At 56.1% G+C, this 26,728-nt stretch overlaps 9 protein-coding genes across 9 annotated transcripts; 6 read left to right on the top strand and 3 right to left on the bottom strand.

Annotated features, from left to right (window-relative positions):
- Positions 1-627: 627 nt before the first annotated feature.
- On the top strand, positions 628-2,386 carry B0T26DRAFT_745117 (uncharacterized protein; the record flags this gene model as incomplete). The annotated part of the gene is made up of 4 exons (XM_060444514.1): positions 628-1,472; positions 1,522-1,668; positions 1,719-2,301; positions 2,354-2,386. 4 exons carry the CDS (start codon positions 628-630, stop codon positions 2,384-2,386), a joined length of 1,608 nt encoding a protein of 535 aa, XP_060301900.1.
- A 1,329-nt stretch (positions 2,387-3,715) lies between these two features.
- Positions 3,716-6,399, top strand: B0T26DRAFT_682622 (uncharacterized protein). Its single transcript, XM_060440754.1, has one exon. It carries the CDS (start codon positions 4,165-4,167, stop codon positions 6,352-6,354), a length of 2,190 nt encoding a protein of 729 aa, XP_060301899.1. The 5' UTR covers positions 3,716-4,164; the 3' UTR covers positions 6,355-6,399.
- A 656-nt stretch (positions 6,400-7,055) lies between these two features.
- B0T26DRAFT_669477 (uncharacterized protein) lies at positions 7,056-7,763 on the top strand (the record flags this gene model as incomplete). The annotated part of the gene is made up of 4 exons (XM_060439056.1): positions 7,056-7,213; positions 7,273-7,447; positions 7,526-7,618; positions 7,665-7,763. The coding sequence occupies 4 exons, from the start codon at positions 7,056-7,058 to the stop codon at positions 7,761-7,763; spliced, it is 525 nt and encodes a 174-aa protein (XP_060301898.1).
- A 436-nt stretch (positions 7,764-8,199) lies between these two features.
- Positions 8,200-10,001, top strand: B0T26DRAFT_669476 (uncharacterized protein; the record flags this gene model as incomplete). Its single annotated transcript, XM_060439055.1, has 5 exons — positions 8,200-8,849; positions 8,930-9,005; positions 9,220-9,657; positions 9,763-9,819; positions 9,987-10,001. The coding sequence occupies 5 exons, from the start codon at positions 8,200-8,202 to the stop codon at positions 9,999-10,001; spliced, it is 1,236 nt and encodes a 411-aa protein (XP_060301897.1).
- A 3,293-nt stretch (positions 10,002-13,294) lies between these two features.
- B0T26DRAFT_736111 (uncharacterized protein) lies at positions 13,295-14,383 on the top strand (the record flags this gene model as incomplete). Its single annotated transcript, XM_060443283.1, has 4 exons — positions 13,295-13,523; positions 13,579-13,645; positions 13,694-14,018; positions 14,165-14,383. The coding sequence occupies 4 exons, from the start codon at positions 13,295-13,297 to the stop codon at positions 14,381-14,383; spliced, it is 840 nt and encodes a 279-aa protein (XP_060301896.1).
- A 241-nt stretch (positions 14,384-14,624) lies between these two features.
- B0T26DRAFT_758451 (uncharacterized protein) lies at positions 14,625-17,549 on the bottom strand (the record flags this gene model as incomplete). Its single annotated transcript, XM_060446362.1, has 5 exons — positions 14,625-16,609; positions 16,864-16,945; positions 17,156-17,202; positions 17,320-17,328; positions 17,520-17,549. The coding sequence occupies 5 exons, from the start codon at positions 17,547-17,549 to the stop codon at positions 14,717-14,719; spliced, it is 2,061 nt and encodes a 686-aa protein (XP_060301895.1). The 3' UTR covers positions 14,625-14,716.
- A 626-nt stretch (positions 17,550-18,175) lies between these two features.
- On the top strand, positions 18,176-18,657 carry B0T26DRAFT_758444 (uncharacterized protein; the record flags this gene model as incomplete). Its single annotated transcript, XM_060446361.1, has 1 exon — positions 18,176-18,657. The coding sequence occupies one exon, from the start codon at positions 18,176-18,178 to the stop codon at positions 18,362-18,364; it is 189 nt and encodes a 62-aa protein (XP_060301894.1). The 3' UTR covers positions 18,365-18,657.
- Positions 18,658-19,257: 600 nt separating this feature from the next.
- Positions 19,258-21,588, bottom strand: B0T26DRAFT_682607 (transmembrane amino acid transporter protein-domain-containing protein). Its single transcript, XM_060440753.1, has one exon. The coding sequence runs from the start codon at positions 21,235-21,237 to the stop codon at positions 19,441-19,443; it is 1,797 nt and encodes a 598-aa protein (XP_060301893.1). The 5' UTR covers positions 21,238-21,588; the 3' UTR covers positions 19,258-19,440.
- Positions 21,589-25,390: 3,802 nt separating this feature from the next.
- On the bottom strand, positions 25,391-26,158 carry B0T26DRAFT_635103 (glycosyl hydrolases family 11-domain-containing protein; the record flags this gene model as incomplete). The annotated part of the gene is made up of 1 exon (XM_060436690.1): positions 25,391-26,158. The coding sequence occupies one exon, from the start codon at positions 26,156-26,158 to the stop codon at positions 25,391-25,393; it is 768 nt and encodes a 255-aa protein (XP_060301892.1).
- Positions 26,159-26,728: the final 570 nt, after the last annotated feature.

The raw sequence follows: 26,728 nt of genomic DNA, 5'->3' as shown, positions 1-26,728 counted from the left end.
AGGGCTATCGCCGCGTGACAAAGCGTGGCAGCCTTTTGAACTGCCTTAACTTAATACTGCATGCGGCTGGCCGCCTCACCATTGGATTCTTGGTCAGAGTGGCAAAAGCCGGGAGGCCCCGGTGACTGATATTGTGTGGTGTGCTTTCAGGAATGGGACGAACGGCATTCAGCTCGCCTCTCCAAACTCCCAGCCTGTAACTGACGGGCTTTAATATTTTTTTGGCAGGCAGCAGAACGGGCCTAAGCCCCCCACCTCTCGCCTCTCCCTTGCACTACCAAACCTGGAAGTTACTGTCCGCTACCGTCAAGGCTCACGGCTCCATCGTCACCTACTGGCACTGCGGGCGCTTCACTCGCTTCCTCAATTACACATTTACGCACCACACCACACAACCAATTTCAACCCTTTTCGTTTCAGAACCCAAATCATCAAGTCAGTCAGCAGCACTCGTAGGATCTTGCGTGCAAAATGGGTCCTAGAAGGAGAAACTCGAAAAAAGCACCCTCTCGGCCGCAGTCGGTGGCATCAAACACCCCGACGTCACGCCAGCCATCCAGACAGCAGTCTACAGGTTCTGCAGCGGACCAGGGCGCAGGCGACCGAGCCAGTCAAAAATATCCAGAGATGCAAGACAGAATCACTGACACGAGACAGGCCTGCAACGGCGAAGAGAGTCGCCCTGCTACTACTCTGGCTTCTACCAGGGCAGGCAAGAGACTGCGCTCGCCATCGTCTGGGAAGAGCAAGCGTGGATCTGAGGACCCTGAAGCGCTTGGCAACGAAACTGCCCCCCCCTCAAAACGTCTAAGACGGGGCTCCAGATGGAATGGTTCCGTCGCTACGGTCCAGACTCCCGAGGAAGGGCCCGCTCATCAACCCGAGATTCGTGTACCTGAAGCTGCTCAGCCCGAGACTCCCCAGTCAGAGCCACAGCAAGAGGCAGACCAGGAAGCGCCCGAAGTTTCCGTCTCCGTTCCACAGCCCGAGTTCGAACTGGAAACGCCGATCCGAGGCCTAAGCACTGCCAGAGGTCCCTCAAAAGGCACGCCAGACACTGTAGCTGTCCTGAGGGACATTGTCAAGACCCTGAATGACATTCCTCCGGGCGAGATAGCCTACGGCGCCCCAATTCCAGACGCCCCCATCCCCAAGATCACGGTCGACGGGTTCGGCGAGCTCGATCCTTCGTCGCTGACTCTGGGGAGTGCCGACTTGGATCGGCTCATACAGCGTGCCAAAGAGCTCCGCATCAAGGCCATGGGCTCGGAATGGATGGAAATTCCCCGCATGCCAACCTGGCTCTTCTTGAGCAACTACCTGACGATCGACGACAAGGCCTGGGACTGCTACGTGAACCAAATCGCCGACAAATCCGGCAAGTTTCTAGGCTTCAAGGCGAACACGCTCGTTCCCATCTTGCACGGCATGTATCTCTGGGAGGAGAACTCGATTTGGCGCTGCTATCACAGGTAAGCAACGCTGAAGGATCAAGCTGTTCCACCATCTGACTAGTTGCAGCCGTAGAGAGGATCCCAGCAGGGTTGGAACGCTGCTGGTCACGTTGAACAACGACTACGAGGCAGGCGGCATTGCCGTGGGCTACGAAAACAAAGATCTGTTTTTCGATCACGCGCCGGAATCGCAGAACCACTTCTTCATTGCTTCGTACGTCGCAACCAGATCCTCCGTTACACCTCCGGCTGACATGAATCTAGTCACTATGGCGTTAACTACGACATCTTGCCAGTGACCAAGGGGTACCGGCTGGGGCTCTCATACGAGCTGCATCTGCCAGGCCAGCTGAGGCGGCAGAGTTACGTCCAAAAGCTGACCAGCTTTGTCAACAAACGCGACGAGAATCTGCGGACTCAGATCGGGAAATGGGCCTCTGAGGTGGGAGGCGGCCTCGCGGACCACCACTCGCTGGTCTTTGTGCTGGACAGCGACTATTCAGAGGTGAAGAACATTTCGCTGCAAAAGCTAACGCCCGAAGATCGCGCCAGGGCGGTTGCGCTGCAGCACGCGGCGGTCAAGCGATACGGCAAATACACGCTGCAGCTGAACTTCATCAAGATCGAGGCCTCGGTCAAGACCTACACCCAAACCAAGCCCGTGTTTAGGTTCAAGGCTTTGAAGGCGGTGGATCTTGCCGGAGACCCGGTCCCGGGGGTAAGCCTCAACATGAAAGACTTTATCGTCGAAGAGGGGAAGCACGTCTATCAGTCGGAGATGTTCCTGGGCGGCGCTACTACTGCCGACCTCGGTCACAGGATGAAGACGACTGCCATGGGTCGGACGGTGAGCTTTACACCTAGTGTGACCACACCTGGGCCTTTGCTGACGACCCCAGTGCCTCCTGCTCGAGCTCAAGGAGACCGCCTAGCTCGGTTGCCGCCTCCCCCCTGCTCACCGAGCTCTCGGTATTTTCTTTTCTGAACCCCCTGACCTCTTGTCCCCACATTTACTGCCACCCCTTCGCTCCCGAGCAATGAGACGTCTGCCGAACCCGGGCGATAGCTGTTTGGCTATTGGCGAGTGCGATATCCGTCGGCGCGGTCCAGGTGCGGTCTAGGTCTGTGATCTGGCCGATTGGAGCGCCACGCCGGTACACTCGGCTTGCATGGCAAGGGTGTTCACGACGCCCCCAGACCCCAGAGGTCGTGGCACGCCACCCGCCAGGCTGCACGCATTTGTGTAGGCCGGGATTGGCTCGTCGGGCTGGGGCGCGCCCGGTAGATAGCAGAGTTACACAAGCATTTCTGTTGACCAACCAGACGGGCCATCACGTCCGACTTGGTGCGCAGGGTTCCACGTTTTTGAAGCACCACTTTGGCATGCACGCCATCACTTCTCGTGTAATTAGCAGAAACAAGAAGTGACATAATCACGTCCCGAATAGGAGATTCTGGGCGAAAGCGGTCTGGTGCTCTGGTGCGTGTCTGTGTGTGACGCCGCAAGGGGCAACTCGGCGTTATTTGACGGGCCCAGGTGACATGACGGGCCCTCAACCGGGGGAGAGCTTGCTCACCAATTCGGTCGGCTGCCCAAGTCTCCGCGGGATTCAGTGGCTTGCTGTTGTGGTGTAGCATCAAATATCCCGTAATCCGTGCTCCAGCCAGGGTGTATTCGAATCCTTGCTGGGCGTCTTGTGGTTGGCTTCTGACGCTCAGTTTTGCCCCAGAGCCGGCCAAGGGTCGACGACCAACAGACATGAGGCATGCTAGACGCCTGCCACTTACCAGTCTCCCGGGTCGCCGCCGCCAGGGCCGTGCACAGCCTCGGAAACATCGCCCGGTGGCCTGTGTCTCTCCATCCCTGAAACTGGTTCGGGAAGATTGAGACCGGTTGATCATGTCCAGATCCACCAGCTGACAGTGCCGAGGGAAACGCCGGCAGTTCCATCGACCGATGAAGCCCGGCGACTGAATAATCAAGCTTGTCTGGGATGGGGAGAAAAGAAAAAAAGGCATGTTGTCTTGGCGCTGTGTGCCCCATGCCCTGCTGTGACCGGCCTGCCTGCCCGTGCGACCAGTCAAGAAGAAAGCAAGGGTCAGAGAGGACCGCGTGCCGGATCTGATCGTCACACACGGCCAGGGATGGCTGACATCGGCCCCCATCAGCATCTGTCCCTCCCGCCCCCCCTCCTCTCAGCCAACAAACGCACACAGCGACAATCCGAACCCGCCTCCGAGTGTCACGAAGTCAAGCCTGACGCTTTCTTCTTTTCTGCTCTTTGGCCAGAAATGGCCGCGCTCCGCCTCCGCCCAGGTGTGCAGGGTGCTTCGAGTGTGCCTTTTCGGCCAGCGCCCGACCCAACATGGCCCAACAGGCCAACCCGCGGTCCGGAGGCTATATTCTGCGCATCACGCCTGGGCTTGGGGTGTGTGGTTCCCACTTCCGTCTTATCTTGTGGTGTCTGCCGCTCCTCCTTGAGTCATTGCTCGGTGACCAGCTCTGAGACGGCGATCCCATGTACAAGCGCATCGCTTGCTTCTCCACGCGGCCCTCTGACTACGGTAGCGAGGTAAACTTCATCTCTAGCACCATTCCCATCGCAAGTCCCGCGGTTTGTTCGAAACAAACAGAGTTGTTCCTGCGCTGTTGAGCCACTGCCTCACGCGAGCTGGACACTGGGCCTTGGCCTTGGTTTTAGGTCTACGGATGGCTCTGTTCAGAAACAGGAAGTCTCGATCTATAAAAGCGTCAATAGAGCCCTCAGTGAGCGTCGAGGATGGCAACGAGGGACACAAGCCAAGGTCGATCAAGCAACTGCGACTCACAAGAGACAAGACCACGAAAAGTCTCGGCGACGAGAGACACAGCAAGGGCTTTGCGGTACTCTACATTCAAAGACAGCGCAGCTTGTACCCGCACAGCATTCCGTCCTCACGGAAAGGAACGCCCGTCAACAAGGCGCCGCCGTCACACAACATGCAGCCACCACGGGCCGGAACGCCAGCCAACATGGCGCCGCCATCAGGTATTTACATGGCGCCTCCATCAGGTACTTACATGGCGCCTCTGCCACAAACCGGAACGCCCACCAACATGGCGCCCTCTTACGCGCCGCCCCCCGCGCCCAACCAGGCCTGGACCGGCATCCAGCCTGCCGTGCTGCACAAAATGCCCGTGCCCAACAACGACACGGATGGCGACACGGACAAGTTCAGCGTCATGACGCTCAAGTTCGAAGTCCCGCTCAACCACCAGGCCCCGGCCAAAGGCGAGACTCTGGTTCTGCATGCCGAGCTGGTGTACGGCAGCAAGGGCAGCGAGAGAGGCGCAGCTCCAGTCGTTAAGCACGAGTGGAAGCGCATTCTCGGCGCGAAGCCCTTCCTGCTGTTCCTGTGCGGCGGGCCCGGCGACGGCAACAGCCACCGGCGCATCCCGCTGCTGAACCACTTCGCCCTGCGCCGCGGCTACCAGGTGCTGTACGTCGACTACCGCGGAACTGGGCGCAGCTATCCAATCAGCCCCAGTTACATTGCTGTAAATAACCCAAACAAAGCGGCCGCCGACGCCGAAGCCCAGCGCAAGGCCAACTACCTGGCCCTGTTCCGCCAGGACAACATCGTGCGCGACCTCGAGGCGATTCGCCTATGTCTGACGAACATCATCGCCCAGAGCAGCGTCGCTGCCCCGCCACCGTCGACATCGGCGTCCGGCAGCAAGACGGCTGCCCTTGCTGCTAAATCCAGCAAGACCAAGCACGCATCCAAGACGGCCAAACCTTCGAAACCCGTCACCCAACCAGCCCCTGCCCCCGCCGCCCCAGTAGCGCCCCCACAGCCCGTCAAGTGGACGCTCGTAGGCCAGTCCTTCGGCGGCTGGATCGCGCTAACCTACCTATCCTTCCTCCCCGAGTCTCTCGCAGGCGTGTATCTTAGCGCGGGGCTTGCACCGGTAGGCGCCGGAGCGCCCGACTTTGTGTACGCGGCGCTGGCGCAGCGCATAGCCCAGCGCAACGAGGCGTACTACGCGCGGTACCCGGACGACGTGTGGCACGTGAAACAAATCGTCGCGCACCTCGACGCGGCTTCTTCTTCTTCTTCTACCACTAGTAATGGCGGATACGCCGTCAAGCTGCCGGGCGACGCCAGGCTGCGGCTGACGGCGCAGGCGTTCATGACGCTCGGGCGCGCGTTCGGCGCCGCGTCGGCCGTTATCGCCCCAGGACCCCCCACCAGCAAGACGACCCCAGACGCCTACGACGCGCTGCACCAGCTGGTCGAGCGCGCGAGCTTCGACATCGCCAACTACAACGTGCTGTCCGACGGCGCGCTGGTGCTGGCGGCAGCGCTGTTCGCGGGGGGTTTCCGGCTGCATGAGCGGCCACTGTACGGGGTGCTGCACGAGGCGATCTACTGCGACGGGCCGGGATATTCATCGTCGTGGTCCGCGCAGCGCATCCTGCTGACACACTTCCCCGCCGGGCAGTTCGTCTGGACCGACCCGTCCTTCAGCGCCACGAAACCCAGCCCCGCCATCACCGCGGCCGTCATGAACGACGGCACTGCCAAACTGTACTTTTCCGGCGAGATGGTCCTGCCGGCCATGGTCCCGGCCCCGCTGCGCAGCACGGCCAACGCGCTCGCGCGGAAAGCTGACTGGCCGGCGCTGTATGATAGTTCTGCGCTGGCGGCGAATCGCTGTGGGGTTACCGTGCGCGCTGTTGCGTATGCCGATGACATGTATGTCGATCTGGAGCTGGCGCGGCGCGCGGCGGCCGGGATCCGTGGCGCGCAGGTGCTCGAGGCGTGGAATGGCTGGAAGCATGGCGCGATTAAGGAGGCGGACAAGACGGTGGCTGTGCTCGAGGCGTTGTTTGATGGGAAGCCGCTGCCGGTTTGATCATTCATGGCGTGGAGTGGAGTGGGGATGGTTGGGACGCTGGGGCTCACCAGTTGGGAGGTGGGGGTGGGTGTTCGCTGTGTGTAGTGGACGTGGGATGGCAAGGGTTATTTTCGGGGGTTTCGGGTGTTTCTGGCTTTCCTTTTCCTATCGTCTTTTTTCTTTCCTTCTTATCTATCTTTCTCTTTCATTCTGCGGGGATATCATTAGCACACCTGTACACGACAGACGCGAGGCCGCAAGGCAAGGTTGAGAGACAATGCCGAGCATATTTAGTAGTACTATATCTAGTCTAGACCAAGTAGGACGGCTAGTGAATCCATGAAAATGGCCTCATCGACTCCGTGATTAAAAGGTGAAAACAGCACCAGGTACCTTAGATGGTCTCAGATGCTCAGAATAGTAGACGTGTCCGTCTTCTTTCGCTTTGCACCTTCCGTGGAACCCACAGGGTTCTCACGTAACATTTGGCCTGCTCTTGCCCAAGTCCGGTTTATACCTATAAGCACTCAACGAGGCAGGTACGAGGTAGCAGAATGAGGAGAACTCATGGTCCGCAAATTGCCCGCGGCGAAGCTGAAATTTTTGTTCCTTGGCACCAAAGGCTCGATCATCCCGGATTTTTTGCTCAGTTGCTGGGCCATCACAAACTCTCGCTCGATAGTCTCTCCTCATTATATCCGAAGAACAAACAAGACGCAATGCGTCTTTCCATTAGATCTGTCGCTGCTATGGCAGCCGCCGCTGTCGCGGCCCTCCTCGCCCTCTTTGCCGCTGGTGCCGATTCCATTCCCATGGTGCCGGTCTATGCGCATCCGCTGGGCCCCCGGTCTACCTGTGCCGCTACCGGGTCGCCTTTGTAAGCATTGTCTTTGATTCACGACCAAGAGCTGACGTCTAACCAATTGGCAATATCAGCGACTTCAAGAAGGCCTCATCGGCATTGGAGGCTGCCTCGGTCCATTGGTCGAAGGCCCTCAAAGATGTAAACAGTGCGAAGCTGTGGAACCTGACCGCCGCGTACCGTGCCGCTGCCAAGAAAATCGCGGGAACATTCTCTTCGGTTGAGGAGGTTACCTCGTTGAAGATCATGGTTTCGGTTGGGGGCTCTCGCTGCAGTCATTGGGCCTGGCCGTTTGCTTTGGGCCGGCGTGCTGGTTGTCTGGGCTAGCTAGTTGTGGGCACGAGTAGCTTGGCGGCGCTTTTGGGTTCGGGTCCTGGTGCCCTGGTGGCGAGGGGGGTTTTGGGGAGTGCGCTGCAGGAGGTATGGGCCTGGAAGGAGACTTGATGAGTGGGCGATGGTGTCAAAGGCGTGGCTCGTGGAGTGGGCGGGATACCCCAAGCCCAAGCCCAAGCGGCCCACCGTGTTTGAGGAGTGGCTCGGGGAGTGGGCGAGATACAATCTTTAAGGGGCGTGGAGCTGCTCGGTATTAGGGGTTTGGACTCTCGGAGGAGACGTGGTATTGCTCACTCCAAATATTCATTCTTTTTTGATCATGCATGTGAAATTTGGGCCGAGACGCAAGGGAGAATCCTGGTATATGTCAAGAATAAAGTATAGAAGGAAATACGTAATTCCGCCGTCAAATCCACGTAAAATACCTACTTCGAAGACCTGAAGGTTGATAGCAAATAAGCCTTTGCCATTGTTGCCTAAACCTTTTCTGGTAAAGTCATCAATTTGAATAGACTTCCTCGATTTACCACAATTGACCTTTTGGAACTAAAAGGGGTATTTATTGGCGGAACAGAAAGCTTTCGCACTCCCGATTCTTGTCCTGATTTGATTCTTTTCTTTCGTGCCCATGTGCCTTTATACCCTTCTTCCATACAGCACACGTCAATATGGCCACAACCCTTGTCGTCTCCAAACCCGATACTGCATGGACTGGTCGGCCAAGGCAAGAAGGACTTCGCCCCGACACGGATCCCTTGATCGCGGACACGCTGTACAATGCAATATACAGCCCTCTCTGCTGGCTGTCCGACGAGGTGCTCCTGCGCATCATGAAACATCTGGACCCTGTAGGCCTCCAATGCCTGCGCAGAACCAGCCGCTTGTTTCTCTGCCGCTTCAGCGACGAGCAGTTTCAGAAATTCCACGACCACAACGGTCGTGAATCTACGGACCTTGTGGGGCCGACTATCTTCTTTCCATGGGCAAAACCGCGCCGCCTTCACGGGATCACGTATCGACCGACACCAGGAGCGACATCCCTCCATCAGCTCATCAAGAAGGACACTGCCAGTAGCGTCTGTTCAGCCTGCCAGAGAACCAGGGAAGCTCGCTACGAGTGGCAGCGCACTCTACAGATCAAGCGGACCGGTGACAGCGCGTGGAGACACTGCAAGCCCTGCGGCATGGACCACCCGCCAGCACACTTCTTACGCCTCCGGCAGTGCATTGGCCGCCTGGGCCAGGTGCGGCTCTGCGCGCACAGAGACTGCGTGGTCAACTGGGACACGGTTGTCAGGTACGGCAAGCTGCTGGCGAGGTTTGACCTACCCGAACCAGCACGGGCGACGCTGTTAGGTGTCGACACAAGAGTCATGTCCCAACACACCACGCCAGCAGCCAACACGCTTCTGGTGGCGAGGAGGTGGCGTGCTACTATCCATCCATCACCCTCAAGGGCAGCAAAAACACCGCAGTGAGACTCCGTATGGAGTGGACAGGGCACGTGTTGCTGCCGGAGCAGTCGTCTGCCCCCTTAAACCCGATCAGTGGGGAGAAAAAGCTCACACCCATAGAGATGACCAACCTGCTGCAACACTTTCGCCGTGGCGCGCTAGCCGAGTTCATAGTCCCGCAGTCAGCTCCCGACCCTCCCCGAGATGAGGTGCTTCGACCCGAACCGGTGCCAGTGTCTGCACTACGCGGGAGAAGAGAACCTGCCGGGAGAGTGGCAGCTCGCAAGGCGACAGAGCAACGACGGAGCATGGAACCAAGCGTGCCGTTTTCCACGCGACGACAATTTGGACACAATGGCACCCGGAACGCACACAGCACGCACCGTCCTCGGCGGAGACTTGGAGACGCGCATTGACATCGACGCCTGCGCAATTCCAACCCAGGGCCCATCCCAGTGTTGTCTAAAAATCACCGTCCGACGGTCCATTCTCGTGGCGGCCCCGGGCCAAGTATGCCGCGGCGTGACACAGTCGTGGTACGAGGCCCTCGATCCCGGTTCGTATCGTGGAACGGTGCTCCCCGGGTACGAGAAGACGGCCTTTGACGGCCTGGCGTGTCCCCGCGATGATCCGGCATGTGCGAACTACTGTCGCTACTTGGAGCGGCCAGTGGTGAGAGAGTGTGCTAGGGACGGTCGGGAGGGTCGGTGGGAAATAAAGGCGTGTGCTGGGATACTTGATAGCCTACCTAAAGCTAATACAAATATTGCTACCCAGGCTCCCAGAGACCAGGCTTCTGTTTTGTCTCCTGGTGCAGCGGTAGCTCCCGACAAGGTGTATAAGAATAAGTGGGAAAGAAACAAGCGAAGATGGAAAGGTGGGAGAGAAAAATGGCGAGGATGAGAAAGGGGGAAGTGGCGAATGCTGAGGTAACGGAGGCACCAAGCCAAGGCTGGTGGGAAAACAGGCTACCCACAGTAAACACGATTACCATTGCTTAGATCTCCAAGAAATAGTCGTTTGTTCTGTCTGGCGGTGGAGCGGGAGCTTACGGCAAGGTGCGCAAAAGCAAGTGGGAAAAGAAACAGGAGAAGAGGAAAAAATGGGAAAGGAAGATGGCGAAAAAGGAAATGGAGAGAGTGGAGAAGGAAGGAGGGCAGACTTCTAGCCGCTGGGTCCAGCTTTGGGGATTTGCAACGCCAGACAACATGAGCCATGGCGAGCACCGTGTGCTGGGCGTGCATTTATTGTCATTTCTGCAGTCATCCTCCGCTGTTTCGTTGTGTTTGACCTCTGCATTTTCGGATTCCATCTGTAATTTGTTTTGACAGAATTTAATTGCTTGCTTCAAAGAGTCTAATGTCTTGCACCAGGTGACGTACGTTGAACGTGTAAACGAAGTCCTTTTCTGGATCCATCGGAACTTGAAAGATATCTTAATTGTGATTACATTGTAAGTGTGTTCATTTTAAAATTTGCAAAAAGAGGTTTTAGGCTCAATCTACTCTAAAAACCACCGAAATATTTGCCGTAATGCAAAAAAAATAAATAACTTTTTCCTATCCAGAATGCAAGTGACAGGATTATTTACTTATTCTTGGAGGCGCCATAGGACGTAGAGGCGAGGAGTGGAACGGCGTCTACGTATAATCCAGTCCCTGGATATTTATTAAGTCAGGTGGGGGACTTTTGGAACACCCCTGCCTATGGAACAGCCCCTGAATCGGACCCCGCACAACACCACAAACTTCAATTGCCAACAACTTTGTCAATTAATTAGCTACAATGATGAAGTCTTCAGTATCGGATTCTCCTGATTCTTCTCTTTCAGAATAACTAAGGTCCTCTCTGCCAGCCTCTCTCTGTGAAGCACGAACCTCCTCAATTCCAGCGAACTGCGTATTAGGGTCGACTTGGACCTTCCTTCTCTTTCGGCCTCTTGTGCGTTCTAGGATTTTTTCTGCAGCCTCCAATTGATGCGCCGTATTGGCTAGTTAGAAAACCACGTAATCGAAGGCTTTTGCGGCCTTGCGTATGAAAAGTCGGTCGTTGGCAGTCCGTTTCTGGCCGGCTAGAAAAACCTGCTCCTGAATACGGAAATCCTTCGGCTTTTTAGGGGTAAACCATATAGGCCGGCCCTCCGAATTCTTATTTAGAATGGGGTTATGGACCTCTTGAAGGTCTATAGAAACCGTAGAGGTCAGTTGACCAACGTCGCCGTTAGAATTCTTAATAACAAGGCCGTTGCTTAGGGGCTTCCTGAGGCTGACCAGCCAGAGGCCTGTAGCTTTCCAGCCGGCTTTGATATTAGATTCAGTCATTCCATAGACCCTGGCTTGCCGGTAGCAATCTAGGAAGGCCCTCTTTTCAGCAACAGTGCCTTCGTCGAAGCCGGAAACAACCTCGTTATGCTTGGCTCTGTACCGGGCTTTTAGAGGGCCGAAAACCGATAAATCCAGGGGCTGGAGAACGTGGGAGGTGTGGGCTGGTAGAAATAACAGTTGTACGTTATTAGAAAAGGCTAGCCACATGAATTCTTCGGTGGTATGACTACCGTGGCCATCTAAAATAAGGAGGCGCTTCTCCGAGGGGGTAGCTGGCCGAGTCTCTGGAAGAAAGATATTGCGGAGCCATGCGACGGCAGTATCATCGTCAGACCAGCCGTTTTCAGTGGGTTTCCACTTCCAGCCCTTAAATGGCTGTAAATCGCGTGGATACCATTGTTGTTGAAGGCTTCCACCTTTGAAAATGACGACTGGGTTCAAATACCGGCCGTCAGCGGAAATACATTCGATAATCGAGGTCCAAATTCGGTCTCCTTTCTTCTTTTTCTGGAATTTTTTTCTTTCCTTAGATCCAACAACCAGGCCGTTATCTCCAATGCCAGAAGCAATGCCAGTTTCATCCATATTATACCTATGCTTGGCTGGAATAGCCTCCACGCCTGGAGGCTTCAAATAGTCAAACCAAGGCCGGATAACGGCCTCACAGGCTCGATCAGCACGGTTTGCATGGATTCTCCGAGGCCTAATTGTAGAAATAGATGGATTTCTAGCCAAAAACCGGCTAGTCCAGCGTTTTCCGAGGGTCTCGTTATCTTCGAGCATTCTTCTAGCTAGTTTCCGAATTTGGGCGTGGGTTGGAGGGTGACCGAGCGACCCTTGGAATAGAATCCATTCGGTTATGCGTTCTTCCATAGCCGGAGAAAGCTTTTGATTAAGAATTTGGGCCTTGGAGGCTGGCTCGGAACCACGAACCCGATGAAAGAGAGTAGTAGGGGGGATGCCGTGATTTTCAGCAGAGCTACGGGGTAAGCCGGTTTCTGCATACTCTGCCAGCGCATTCTGCAAATCCAACTGAGTATATCGCTTCATCTTTCATTTCTCAATTGAATGGAGAAAAGAAGATAAGTATTGAAGCAGAATTGGTCGAGTTGCAAGCGATTGAAATAGGTGAGTTGGGTGGCGAGCGGCAAGTCCTTGATGACAAACCTTGTTCCAAATCCAGGGGTGTTCCATAAGCAGACCACCTGACTTAGCCGGGGACTTCCTAAGATTTGAAAGGCTTCGATTTCTTCCGACTCGCTCTGTAGGCTTTTTAGTAAGGGAGGTAATAGCTATTTGAACTCCTGTTTTGGAATCCTAGAGGTCTATTTCTTCTCTTAAAATACCTATTAAGGACTCTTCCTGGCCGGTTCATTGTTATACTCTTTTCCTTTATAAGTACCACGCCAATAAACATTCAGGATTGGAGTGTAGACTCTTGGAGAACCATCCCCTCCCCCCTTCGACGTTCCAAGGTCGTGCAAAAGAATAAGCCATGACAGGCAGTCGTTTGAGCAGGCTATCAAATAACAATATTTAGAATCCTCGGTCCGTCCGGAGCCGACGACGGCGAAACTAGCGCTGCAACCACCAGGGCTCGCCGTGGGATTGGTGGTCTATCTCTATCTCAATCGGCACTCCAAAATCCGGGGCGCGTGCCAATTCTTCTTCTTCCGTCCCTGGTGACTGTGTAAATATGCAACTACCGTGTTTGGCGATGGCCGTCACTCTCCGGGATATGTGGGGCAGAGAATAGCCGGGTCCCGGTTGGTGCAATCACGGCCCCGTGTGTATTAAGCGTATATTACACCCCCTTTGCACACCAATGTTATTGCTTCCATGCCTTATCATCAAGTGCCGACTTGGCACACGCTAGCAGCGAGTCTCGGTATATTAATACATGGCTCAGACGGTGAATCCTGTTCTTGGCTTCTCAACCCTCCAGCACAACCTCTCGGGTCGTGATTCTGCTACCCTCATCTACGATGCGCGCCGCCGTGCTTGTTCTCGCAGGGACTGCTGCTGCCCTCACGGACATCGAGCACAAACGATTTATGCTGAAGAACATAGATCCCATTGTGTTCCCGGGGAAATACGTCTCGCACATGCACTCGTTCTATGGCAGCGATGTTGTGACGAAGGATTTGCCCACAACCGCGCAGCTGCAACAGGGTTGCCCGTCTGGCGAGAACCCCAACGACCTCTCCATATACTGTACGTCAGCCCGTTCTCTCAGCTGCTTTCCCGACTGACCAGCCTCGTGAAAAAGGGGCACCCACGCTCTACTACGTAAACGGCGACAACTACACCGAAATCGTGCCGGCCACGTTCAAGACGTAAGCACTGTCCTCCCAGCTCTCAAAATCAGCACTGACCCGCCGCAGATACTACGAGCAGATCGACCACGCCGAGATCCCGTTCCCCAAAGACTTCCACATGGTGGCGGGCAACGCGTCGGGCAAGTCGCAGGCCGACATCGACGAGAAGCTGACGGCCATCACGTGGTGGTGCGACGGCAACGGGCCCGAGGACCGCAACAGCCGGCCGCGGGCGGCGTTCCCGCGGTCGACGTGCAGCGCGCACATGCAGGCCATCCTGCGGTTCCCCGACTGCGTCGACCCGGCCAGCATCGCCACGTACACGTACGCGGCGGCCCACGGCGGCCGCTGCCCCGCCGGCATGAAGCGCATGCCGTCGCTGCGCTTCTCGGTGCGCTACGACACGCGCCGCGCCATCCCCCAGGGCTGGAAGGGCGTGCCGCCGTTCAAGCTGGCCTGCGGCGAGGTGAGACCCCGTTGTTGAGACCCCGTTCTTGACCAGAGCGGCTGGCTGGGTGATGGACTGACACGGACCAGATTGGCGACGGCTATTGCCTGCACGGTGATTTCGTCAACGGTTGGTTCGATGATGCGCAACAGAACCTGTTGAAGGCCAAGGGCCAGAGCTTCATGCGCATAGACGGCTCGCACGGCATGGGCAAGCAGTTCAGCAAGTGCAAGGCAAAGGATGCGGACCCCGACAACGGAACGTCAGACTATCTGACGAGCTTAAAGATGATGAAGATGTCGAGCTGATGGAGGTTGCGCGTTCCCTTGTGTAGATAGGCCTCACAATAGGCTGTTTGGGGGGTTTCTTTGAAGCGTGCATCGAAGCGTGTTGGTTGAGCCTGTCTGCTGTTTTCTTTCCATTTCGATTTCAAGAGAGAGTCTCTGCCGTGCCTGAATGGCAATATTATCAGCTCACTGCTCAGGTGGCCAGGGGCTACCGTACAGAATTGGACCTACGTTGGGCGCCTGCTCACAGTATCATGAAGCTCGGTTCAAGTTTACGAATGCGTCATAGTAAAGCCACGACGGCGACTTTGATTAATTCTGGGCCTCTTGCCCTCTTCGATGCTTACGAGCTCATCAAGATGACAGATGTTCAAGCCGGCCCTTCTGCCCTCCCTTCTCCTCCTCACCAGGAAACAGCACAGCAACATAATTCGCGATGGCGCCCGGGAAATACGCGCGGTGCCGCTCATAGACCCGCACGCCCCGCGGTGTGCCCCCTTCCAAATCCCCTACCATACGCACCGCCGCTTCCTCGTCGGCCTCCACATCCCGGCCCGCGAGCGGATCGTACCACTCAAATACCAGCCGTAGCAGCGCGTCGCCGTACTCGCTCGCCGTCAGGTCGTGCACGAGCGCCACGGGGTCGTACGAGTCGGGCGCCGGCGTGGCGCCGTGGCGCACCTGGCGCACGAACTCGCGCGTCGAGAACGGCGGCCGCACCGTGGCGCCGATGCTACCGTCCTCGACCGCCAGCAGGAACCGCCCCTCGATGATGCGGCGGCGTGTGGCGTGCTCGGCGTGCTCGGCGTGCGCGTACGGCAGCCCGCCGCGCCCGTTGACTGTACTCGGCGGCGCGATCACGCGCGCCGCGAACGGTTCCAGCCCGAACTGGTGGTCGAAGTACGAGAGGACTAGCCGCGCGTACCCCTGAAAGAAGTGCTTCGCGGCTGCTAATAGCGGCCTTGAAGGTGGCGGCGGCGGTGATGGCTGCGGCGGTGATGGCTGCGGCGGTGATGGCTGCGGCGGTGATGGCTGTGGCGGTGATGGCTGCGGCGGTGATGGCTGCTGCGGCGGTGATGATGGCGGCGGCGGCGGCGGTGGCTTGTCCTTGCCCTCGCCCTCATCGCCGACGCCACCGCCGTCAGCAACAGGAGCAGCTGCAGTGGCCTCGGCCTTGTCCTTGTCCACGACGTGCTCCTTCTTCTCCTCGGCACCACCTTCATCCTCACCCGCCCTGTCTGATCTCGATCCCGACCCCAACCCCGACCCCGACCCCGATCCCGAAGCAGATTCCTTGCCCGACAGCACAAACCGCACCTTCGTCTTGTCTTGTTTTTCCTTTAGTCTCGTGCGCATCTCGGCCTTTTTCTCGCGCGCATGCTTCAGCGAGCAACTGCCGTCCCCACCGCCGCCGCGTGACTTCCGCCCCACCGCCCACGCCGACCGCGGGATCATGTTTGACCTACTCGTCTGACGCTTCTGCGCCGACGCTGTCCGCGGGATAATGTCTGACCGGATCGTCGTCGCTGCTCTCAGATCCTGTGCGTGTGGTGACTGCAGGAAACCGGGTCCCCTTGTATCGCGCGTTGGGGGAGGAGAAAGAGTGGCGGCTCGGGGTGTCTTGTGCTCCATCGCAGGAGGCTGGTTCTCGTGGGCTTGCGGCGACTGCTTACGCGGGCCGCTCGTCGTCGCCGCTCTCAGCTCTTGTGCGTGCGGCGACCGCAAGAAGCCCGAGCTGGTCGTGCCGGGTATAGGGGGAGGAGGAGAAGGTCTGGCGGCCGTAGTGGTCTCATCCTCGATCCAGGGAGACCGGTATGAGGTCCTGGCCCGGTGCTCCGTCTGTGGGGGCTGGGTTTCCTGCTGAGAAGGCTCGCGCTCGTGTGGGTCTGCGGGCCCGACAGAGGAGGTGTAGTTGTGCGGAGAGTCGGTCATCTCGACTTCGGCGCTGGCCGCCTCTGCTTCTGGGGCTGCGCCAGCGCTAGCCGCCTCTACTTCTGGGGCTGTACCAGCGCTGTTCTTGCCCTCTTCACCCCCTTTCATCATTTCCAGCGTGGCTAGCGTGTAACCGTGATACTTAGGCTCAGAGCCCGGGGGCGCAGGGTCGACCGACTTGTCAGATATGTCGTCGGCGAAGTCCTCGTATGGCTCCATCTTGGCTTCTGGCTGAACGGTTTTGTCTACACTCGGCGCGGGTGACGTCGTCTGGGGCGTTGGCGCTGTTTCGCTTTCAGGCTCTCCTGATTCAGCCTGCAAACGGCGTATTTCAGTCTTCAAATCATCTAGTTCATTCTTCAAACTGGTGCTTGGAGGCAGGCGCGCGAAGTTATCTTCAGCCGACTCCCCGATATGCGGAGACGGCTGGCGTGGCACGCCGTGCTTTGAGAACATGTTATGTTAAGATGTTGCGCCGCGTCGGGATGATCAAAAGTATTGGAAAAAAAAAGCTTTGTATGGGAGTTCGGTGGATAGGCTGAAGGGATCTTGAGACAGAGGCAGCTTACTGTGGTTGGCTCATCTGTGGCCAGAATGTGGTAACAAGGGCGATTGTTGCGTTCTTCTTTGTGCGGAATGTCGACAAAGTATCTGCGAAGCACAGCAGAAGGTCCTTTATGGAAAAGAAAAAAGGCCTTTCTGGAAAGGGCAAAGAACTCGCGAGACTGTGAAGAAAGGTGAAGGTTGGAGGGAAGCGATTGATTAATTTATGCTGGCTACGGTTCTCAAATTTTTGGATTCTCGCGCTGAATGGCAACATGTCGACAGTGACTAGGCTCCACTCGGTCCTATTGTTCGAACTTGTTACTCTCCCGGCTTTGACGAAAGTCGGCCGCATCAGATTGTTCCTGTCAGCGTTAAATAAAACTGAGTATCCAGGTGGAGAATAACACAGCAGACTGAGGTTAGAAATCTGAAAGTCGTCTGAGAACTATCTCACTTCGTGATACCTTCTGACAACCTACTTTCAGGTACTGCATGAGTCAAACCAGACATTATCCGAGCTTGACCAGAGAGACAAAGAAACGCCCAACTGCCTGAACTTGGTATTCGAAGAGCGGAAGGTGATGGGATCGGGGGATGGGAGCAAAAGGATCCATCCAATCCAGTGTCTAAGTTTTTTTTTTTTTAAAAGGATATATTATAGAACTAGGCGGCGGCTTACGAGGCTTCTAGAAGAGGGCTGTGGCGTCATGTTGACTGCCGTAGTTAGCTGCGACGGGCACATTACAAAACGGCCTCGACGTTAAGGAACCGTACCAGCGTGTCGCGATCGTGAACATGGGGGCTCGTCCTCAAAAAACCCGTACAGAGGCGGAGGGCCTGTCGTCATTCTTGTTGGATGGCCTAGCCAAAGACTCCGCTAGCTCTTGGGCGACACGCTGGCCTACTGTCGGTCTTGTGGCGCCCAAAATGGTGTGTCGTCGCTCACAGCAGACCAGGCGAATTGCCCTCGTCCGCTAAGGCCCGTGACAACCCCCACCACCCCCTACGGAGAGGCAGTTCATAGACTAGGTAGAATTTTTCCATTCGTTCCTCTTCTTCACTCTCTTCTCCCGGCTTACCGCAAGGCTCACGCGGACAACATCGCGGCAATGAACCGGCTATGCACGGCATGCGCCTAAAAGTCGGTGGCATGCCCTCGGAATTCTAGCTCGTATGGCCTATGGACAACACGACGCTAGGGAATTGGAATAGGTTTTCTACCGAAAAGTACCCTACTTTTGACCCCCATTTATCAGACGACCGCTGACCGGATAGGGCGAGCGATTACTTCCTAAGAATGTGGAAGCAAAGGCCAAACCAACGAGGCATTTGTAGATGTTCTGGGGCGCCTTTTCGTTCAGTATACGCACATCCCTCGTACCGATGCTTGGAGACCCTAAATCCCCTCGTAGTGGTATTAACGGGAGGTTATACTCGCCTACTTATAAGAGAGCCTCCCAACCATATGCTCCCCGGTATCTATATTCATTCGAGATAATACTTCTACAGACGCGTATAAATTAGTCCAAGATCGGATTACTAAGTAGGCTTTGGAAAATGGGGTTGAGCTTCTGAACTGGCCGGCATACTTAACAACTCTTAACCCTATCGAAAATGTTTAGAAACGACTCAAAGAAACGATAATAGAGCGTTTCCCTGAGCTTTCCTCAATGCCGAAGAATGCCAGGGCCTTGCAAGGCTTAATTACAGCCGCGATCACTGTTTAGGAGGAATTTGAAGATGAACTATTAGATACATTGATTTTATCGATGCGACGGCGCTTAGAAGCTGTTATCGCTGCAGACGGCTGGTATTCAAAATGGTGGCTTGCATTGAAGGGGGGCGTTTAGAATGTGGGAAGGTGGGCCAAAATTGGATGGGTCAGACTTTTGTCAACCGACTGTAAGAGATCATTCGGGTCTCAGCAGCTCGGCCTTGCCTTGTTCAAACTCGGTATTTGTCGATCTAGGTGGTTTGAACGGTGACGTGCCCCGTCCAGTCCGCGACAAACCACTGGGCGTTTACGCCGCAGCTTTACCAAAATCTATCAACGAGCTTATCGATCCGGCATACAGAGTAGAAGAAAGCCTCGGTAAAGGCACTCGAGAATGGCTTATCTTTCAACCTACCTAAAAAGACTCGCAACTACAAAATTAGAGGAGGAGAGCGGGAATATATCGAGGACCAGACAGACGCATCGGTTGGCAAGCATGGGAAACCTATTTATCCAGAACACAACCGCAGCCCGAAGAAGTGTTGCGTATGGTGGCAACTTCGCTCTAGTGTTGCGTATGGTGGCAACTTCGCTGTAGTGTAGCGTATGGTGGCAACTTTGCCGTAGTGTATGCTCCTGACACACCCTCAAGACGAAGGCTTAGTTCAAATCCAAAGACGAGACAAAGCAGGCGGGCGTGCATCCAGAATACGCTTCGCACCGATAATCTAGTTATTCTATTTCTAAATAAAAGTGCGCTCTATCCAGAGGCTCATGCATATCCACTCATCCATGTAAATTTACATGCTTTCTGCGCCACGCCGCATGCAGTTAATCGGCAGCCAATTACAAACGCACACTTATTCAAATCCGGTAGGCCGCGGCATCATGACATGAAACTGTACACAATGGTCACCGACGTCGTCCAGATCATGCAGACAATCCCCAGCACAATCATGGCCAGGTCGCCGGCCTTGGCGCGGGGCGTCGTGGCCACGCCCACATAGTGCAGATACGCCGGGTAGATGTAGACGAGAGGGACGCAGGCAACGGACCCAATCAGCGCCACGAACTTGTCAAGCTGCCCCGTGCCCACGACGGCGAGGGCGCCGCAGACGACCAGCACGGCCAGGCGGAAGCCGTTCTTGATCCACTTTGTGCGCAGGCTGCGCTTGCCGGAGCGGCGGCCGAACAGGTTGCCCTCCATGATGCGCAGGGCGGGGAACAGCTGCACAGGGGTGCCGACGAGCACGGCGACCGAGTAGAGGAACTGCACGGCATTGACCAGTGCGCTGTCGTGCGGGAAGTTGTTGATGATCTCGATCTGCGTAAAGGTGCCAAAGGTGGCGTAGCACAGCGCGCCGACCGACGTGAAGATGACGGTGATGATCAGCATGACCAGGCCCAGCAGCCACTCAAAGTGCTCGGGCTCGGCCATGGACGACTGGATGGGCAGGATCAGCCCAATGCCCTCGAACGCGAAGATGGACGCGCCGATCATCAGCGTGTACTTCTCCGGGTTGAAGAGCACGACCGTCTCATGCACGCCCTGGGCGGCGAGCGCGCCGAAGTCGAACGAGTAGATGTACGTGACGCCGATGAGGATGCACACGTCGGCGAGCAGGGCCGTGGGGCCGAGCTTGGAGATGTTGCGGATCCACGACAGCGGGGCGAGCACGACGAGCTGGACGACGATGATCCAAAAAGTGGACAGGGGGCTGTGGCCGCGCGTGACGGCATCAAGAAAGGTGAGCAGGTTCTCCGCCACAAAGACGATGCCGGCGCACACGAAGCCGATCTGGGACAGGGCGACCGAGGCCAGGATGAGGCTGCGCATCTTGTCGCCGGCGATGGCGTGGCCCAGCTCGCCGTAGCCGCCGCCGTATTGCGTCTTGCACCGCAGCAGCAGGTGGAACGAGAGCATGGTGACGATGGACACGGCGAGCATGGCGACCGACGAGAACAGCAGCCCGCCGTTCTCGAAGGCCTTGGGCAGGAACATGATGCCGGTGCCAACAAAGGCCTTGATGAGGGTGAAGAAGGTCTTGGCGGTGCCGGCGGTGGCGGTGCGCGACCGGGCGGCGCGCGACCGGGCGGCGCGCGAGCTCACGCGGCGGCCGAGGAGCGGGCGCTGCTCGGCCTCGACGCCGGCGTCTTCGTCGTCGGTCACGGCCTCCTCGTCCGAGTCGACGAGGTCCTCGCCGGCGAAGCTCCCGTATAGGTCGAGGAACTCGACAAAGTTGCGCGTGATGGGCAGGCGGGCGGCCATGAAGTCGTGGCCGTGTCGCTGGTGGAGGAAGGCGCGGCGGAAGCCGCCGGGGGCGAGCTGGTCGCCGACGGCCAGCAGGGGGCCGTCGCCCTCGTCGTCCTGGCGGAACTCGCGCGGGGTGTGGAAGGTGTTGGCTCGGCGGTGCATCTTGGCGCGGACAGCGGCGTCGAGCTTGAAGAGGTCGCGGTGCATGTCGCCGCCCTGCAGCTTGAGGGACGACTCGGGCGCGGCGGCGGGCGACGGCGTGCCGGCGGGGGTGGTCGACGAGGAGGCATCAGCGCTTGTTCTTTCGGCGGGCAATGTGCCGTCGAATTCGGCAGTGAAGCCCGAGGGCAGGTGCTCCGACACGACCTGCGCCTCCAGCTCGCGCCGCTCCTGCGGCAGCGGAGATGGCGATGTCGTTGCGTCCGACATGGCAACTGGGTGTCGTCACGAATGCGAGGGAGCGTCGATCATCGAGTCTGGTGCGGCCGTCAGACTAATAAGGTAAGGTAATTAGAGCTGCAGGGGCCGAGCGAGAAACTTTGTGCCGCGCGCACAAAAGTGGCGACGCACTTTTCGCCATGATGTCACCGATGGAGAAAAGTCAGGCGCGCACGTGTCATGCCCCAGTGGGGGGCCCAGACTCAGAGGGCCCAGGCTCAGAGGGCCCAGGCAGTAAACAATAATTTTTTTGTACATTTTTAGCTGCGTCCAGATCCCTAGACAAGCCGTCTTTGGATGCCATGGCTTAAAGTCGCGAATTATACCAGGTTTGGGTGTGTGGTTGATGGATGATCGACGCGAAAGATAAGGCACAGGAGGGGGCAAAGACCCACATTAATGACACTGCCCTATCTGCTTCAGTGGGCCTTGGATCTTGGTTCGCCCGTGCGCTCGAATCCACCAGGCATGTGGGTTTAGGTATTTAGCTCTCTATCTCTACACGCTTCTCCTGAATTGCCAAAAGCTGGGAAACAGCCGCCTGCCTTGCCACATTCTCGTTGTCCGTCGCTGTACAAGAAGAATGGACAAAGGAGTCGGAAATGCAGTGAATGGTTAATGCCTCAACGAGCTTGCGTACCACACACTTTATCTCTATTCTAGATATTATAATTAATTACCCAAAAATGCATTTGTTTTCGGGTCAGGTTGGGAATGTCCTGAACTAGCCACAAGGCAATACTCTAATGTTTTACGGCATTTTGGGATGCGCGCTGGTCCATGGAGGAGTTTTCTATCAATAAAACCTAACAGCGGCGAAGACAACGTACCTGTATTGTATAATTACCTATCACAAACAAGGGACAGCCCCCTCCAATAGGGGCAGTAGTACCAAGGAACAACGATTGAAGTGATACTCTGACTATATGAAGTCGTCTTTCAAGGATCACCCATCCAGTTACCGGGTATACTTCAAATCCTCACGATATAGAAGTAAAAAGGTTACCGGAGCTTTCTTTCAAGACTTTATTCCTTCCAAAGATGTTACATCAACGGCTGCTTTAGTTGCCAACATTTATACAGCCATGAGAGAGCTAACAATTCGGCGAAAAAATGCGCCACCCGCAAACGACCCAACCCGAAAAACCAATGAAAATTGACAAGAGAACTGTAGCTGCGGTATTGTCAGTTAAAATAGGGATAGCTGGTCCCGCACAACTTCACCTAGGAAAGAAAACAACGCGCCCCGTATCGTGTCGCTCTCCCCGGCCAAAATATTATCGCAGTGTTGACGTCGCTGAGTGAGGCGCATCTTCCAGAGAAGCCGCAACTCCTCCAGCCGGTACTTGTCTTGTTCCCACAGGTGGTAGCTCAAGCAGCGGAGGAATGCAGAGTAGACAGCATCATTCGATTGTGGTAACTCGTTCAATTGTGGAACTCGTTCATCTGTAAGAGGAGGATTCGGCAAAGGAATCTGTGAGTGTTGAAGAAGCTTCCGGCATTTCGCCGCAAGATCTCTTGGGCCCTTGAGGTGGCCAAGAAGTTCTTGACCGTGCCGTGTTGAAAGCCAGATGGATCTTGTCGGGTTGTCCCTTGTCCAGGGGAAGAATGTCGATCATGTCTCTCGCATAGGACCTGATCTAGTGCCTTAGGCGTCTCTGCGTAGCTGCGTAGCTCCGCCAGAGGGCTGTCACCGCGCCTGCTTCGAAACGATCCTCCGTCAGGGTCCGCGTTGCATCCTCTAGAAACCGAAATCCTAGCAAATCCAGAGGCCGCCCTGCTGCCAGCATGGCAAGTAGGATGTGTGCACATTCACGTCGGTAGCTGGGATCCGGGCGTTGAAGCGTCTTGAGAAAGTAGTCCTCCAGAGTTGCTGGTAGCGAGTCGAGCTTCCGCTGAAGCATGTCGGCCGAGTCTTGGTACCGCATGCCTCTTGCGAGCTCGTCGCATATTAAGAAAACCCAAAGAAAGACCCCATCGGCCCTTGAAACGACTTGACCGACCAAGCCGGGGCTTTTAATCCCGACTCTCTCGAGACGTTGTTCGACAAACCACTGGGATTAGTCTCGGCACCTCAACGAGGGCCTGCTCGAGCAACGACATTAAGAAGCCGTCTAGAGACCTCTGCAGCTCCAATCCGGCTGATCCAAAGAAGTGCTCCGCGATGATCAGGGCTGTGTCCCACAAACTGGCTTTCGAGCTTCCTCATGGCCTTGTCTTTGCCCTTGGACCTGGTGGCCGCCATGAAGCTCTTCGAGAGTTTGTGGCTGACTACCCGAAGCCTTGCCATCGGCGAGAACCGCCAAAAGCTCCGACGCGGCAGCTTGGCATTTCGCTACGACATCCCGGGGCGGACATCCCGCAGCGCATTCATGTATACCCTGTCGTCCCTGCTCGCATTTAGGCTGTCCCAAAACTGAGAAGACTCTCCGAGAGTCTGGATGAGACCAATAAGTCGCTCCGCGAGACCTTCGAGCTCATCGTGCGCCGTAGTTGTTCCGGTCAACGATTGGTATCGCTCAACAGTGCCCGTCGCGATACTGCATCCGAGGTCGTGCATCCGAGGTCGACGAATTGGGCTACTCCTGTAGCGATGGCAAGAGCACTCAGAGGCTCCATCATGTGGTGGTGGTGGTGGTGGTGGTGTTCACCTCCGAGGAAGAATGGTGAAAGAGCCCCGATGGGAGGGTTGGGTCTGATCTGTTTGGGGTTTGGGAGGAGGCAAACCCTATTTTACAATTAGTGCCCAATCGGCAGCAGAGCGGTCTGCCTCGCATTGCAGGGCTTTCCTGGGCGGTTACCATCCAATCATCAGACATCCAGCGAACCGCAGGTCAACTACGGAAGGAGGCAACCATGCCTACCCGAGCTGTGGCTGGGTTGTGTACTGCACCTGTGTGCAACAAGGTTTTGGCAACAGGGTTCGGAACCAATCAATTTAGCCAAGGAAGTACATCAAAGAACGAAAAAAAAGTACCGCAATTATAGTATTGATTAGATATGTAAAGGGTCACCATTAGTACCCAAGGTAGCTGCCATGTGCTTATCTCCTTATCTCAACAACACAAGGTTCAATGCAGAGTTTCCGCACAAGGGTGAGGGAGCTGGATGCTACAACACAAAGTGGTAGAGAGCCAGAGTGCAATGGATATTGAACTGTAAAGAGGGTTCAGAGTGTCAATGCCAGCAGCTTCGCGCGAAGTTCAGCTAATAATCTTCCAAGGCCCGGTTGTGGGAAAGGTATAGCCAGCTCCTTTCCTCTCGGTTGGGGCTGCTGTCATTCTTCGTACGTGCTAAATAAAAAATACGCTACTTGACCAGTCAGGAAGGGGTCAGCAGACAGGCCCTCCGAGAGCGCGAGAAACCTTTTGGTCAAAAAGGAGTGGAGAAGAAACCCTCTCCTGGCTACCTAGGCCGGCTTAGCGCTTATCGCACGTTTCCTTAACGTGACAAATGGAAGGCTTTCGCAGCAAGGAAGCTGGTACCCCGTTCCGCTCACAGAAGCATTTCAACATCCTAAATAATCTAGAATAGACTGGTTGCACGCCACATACAAAAAAATACAAAAAACATATCATGTCATGGCGCTATTTCCACCATTTTTCCAAGTCGTCGGGCAACATACGGGCGACGCAACTTATTAACCACACTCACATTGGCAGGATTCTTATTCTGCTTCGAGACAATGTGCTTGTATACCTACGTACGTAAATTGCCCAAGTTCTCAGAGACTGCTCGCAGCTACTGTTTCGAGATAGCATGATTTAGGTGAAGGCGTGAGAAACAGAAACAAATTCCAATTCTCGCTGGAACATTCTTGCCAGTCATTACTTGGTCACTTCGAGCGGCGTTTTGTGGCAATTAATCAACACACGCCAGTGCAATAAAATCCTTAAAGGACTCGCTTCATTGCTTGGCTTGGAACTGATTGACTGACAGACAGAGGAGGAGAGAAACGACTTGACAAGTGTGGCTAGATGATCATTTTTTTCGTCATAGGTTGCTATTGAGGTAATTTTGTATTTACATATCCTTACGTCCCACGAGTCCCTGAACCTTCGGCAGTGATGAAGACTACTACCAACGTAGCATACATGCCCGCACCGTCCAGTGCCTCGCCGCCCACGTCCCTTGATATCCGAGCCTAGTTGTTTGGTTTCCTCGAGTCGGGCTCGTTGGGGTACGGCACCCCAGTGACGCCGACCTCGCTGACAGTAATGGCCGACGACCCGCTGCTCTGGTAGCCCTCGGTGGCTAGGATCATGTAGTCGTGGGCGCCGAGCTTGAGGCCGCTCTTGGTCCAGGCATCGAAGTGGGTGCCGGTCGAGATCTGGCCGCCGACGCGCTTGCTGGTGCGGACGGACCAGAATTGCGTAAAGGTGGCGCGGCCGACGATGGAGGGCTGGTTGACGCGCTGGGTCTGGTAGATGTCGTAGGTGCCGCCGTCGCTGGTGACGGTGCCCTTCTTGGACGCGCCGCTGCTGGGGTTGTAGGACCCGTAGCTCTCGACAATGTAGTACTCGATGAGCGGGTTCTTGGTCCAGCCGTATAGGGCCAGGTACGAGTTGACGTTGGCCGCCTTCCACGTGCCGTTGTACTGGATCGTCTTGGCTCCGCCGGGGTTCCAGCCCTTCCCGCCCACCCAGTTGCCCACGTTGCTCCACTTGGCATCGTACGACCCGTTGGCCAGGTTGTTGTACGTCACGCTGCCCTGCCCGTCGGACCAGAACGAGTAGAAGTAGCCGCTGTGGAACCCGTTGCCCTCGGGCGAGCCCGCCGCCGCCGACCGGCCCTCGATGCCGTCGGAGTGGAGCTGGCTGCCCATGTCCACCGACCGTCCGAACAGCTCCTCGTCGAGCGGGACGGCCGCAGCCAGGGCCGCCGCGGCGACGATGAGGAGAGACTTGAGCATGGTCGAGGTGAATCTGTGAGTAGAATGGCGGACGAATTTCAACACACCGTGCCGTCCCCTCCTCTACCTGGACAGTAGGGCATGACGGCTTGTCTTTTATCTTTTTGCCCCTTTTGCCGCCTTGACACTGTACGCAACCTGGAAAGTGCGCCAAGGAGTAGTTCCCACTTGGGCCCCATCAAATTAGATTAGGTAGCCATCAATTCTACATTTCCCCGAGTTTCATGCTTCCGCAATTGCGTCCTATCGTAGCGTGATGTTCTGCTTTATTGGAGCGGCTGTCGTCCAGCCCACCCCTGTAGCGTCAAGAGCGTCAACCACATGGCCATTCCTTGGCGCCATCTATGCTATTTAAAAGCTCTTCTCCTACGCCCACCGCCACGACCTCCATTTTCCCGACATGCAACTGGGCAGTCTGCTTGCTTGCTTGCTTGCATGCAGCTCTCCGCAGCTCGGGTGCGCCCATGCCCCGTGACAGGCCGGAGAGTGCGGGGTGGCGGCAATCGAAATATTAAGCGGCTCTTCCATTCTACCAGCGGCTAAAGGCTGAAAACGTCCGACTGGACGTTT

Source organism: Lasiosphaeria miniovina (genome assembly GCF_030549165.1).
Source record: "Lasiosphaeria miniovina strain SMH2392-1A chromosome Unknown B0T26scaffold_1, whole genome shotgun sequence".
In the NCBI taxonomy this organism is placed as follows: domain Eukaryota; kingdom Fungi; phylum Ascomycota; class Sordariomycetes; order Sordariales; family Lasiosphaeriaceae; genus Lasiosphaeria; species Lasiosphaeria miniovina.
The sequence above is the reverse complement of the archived record's forward strand: the minus strand, read 5'-3'. Positions and strand labels throughout refer to the sequence as shown.

Coding starts and splice junctions, on each gene's coding strand:
- B0T26DRAFT_682622 (XM_060440754.1), top strand. CDS start 4,165: ATGGCTCTGTTCAGAAACAGGAAGTCTCGATCTATAAAAGCGTCAATA.
- B0T26DRAFT_682607 (XM_060440753.1), bottom strand. CDS start 21,237: ATGTCGGACGCAACGACATCGCCATCTCCGCTGCCGCAGGAGCGGCGC.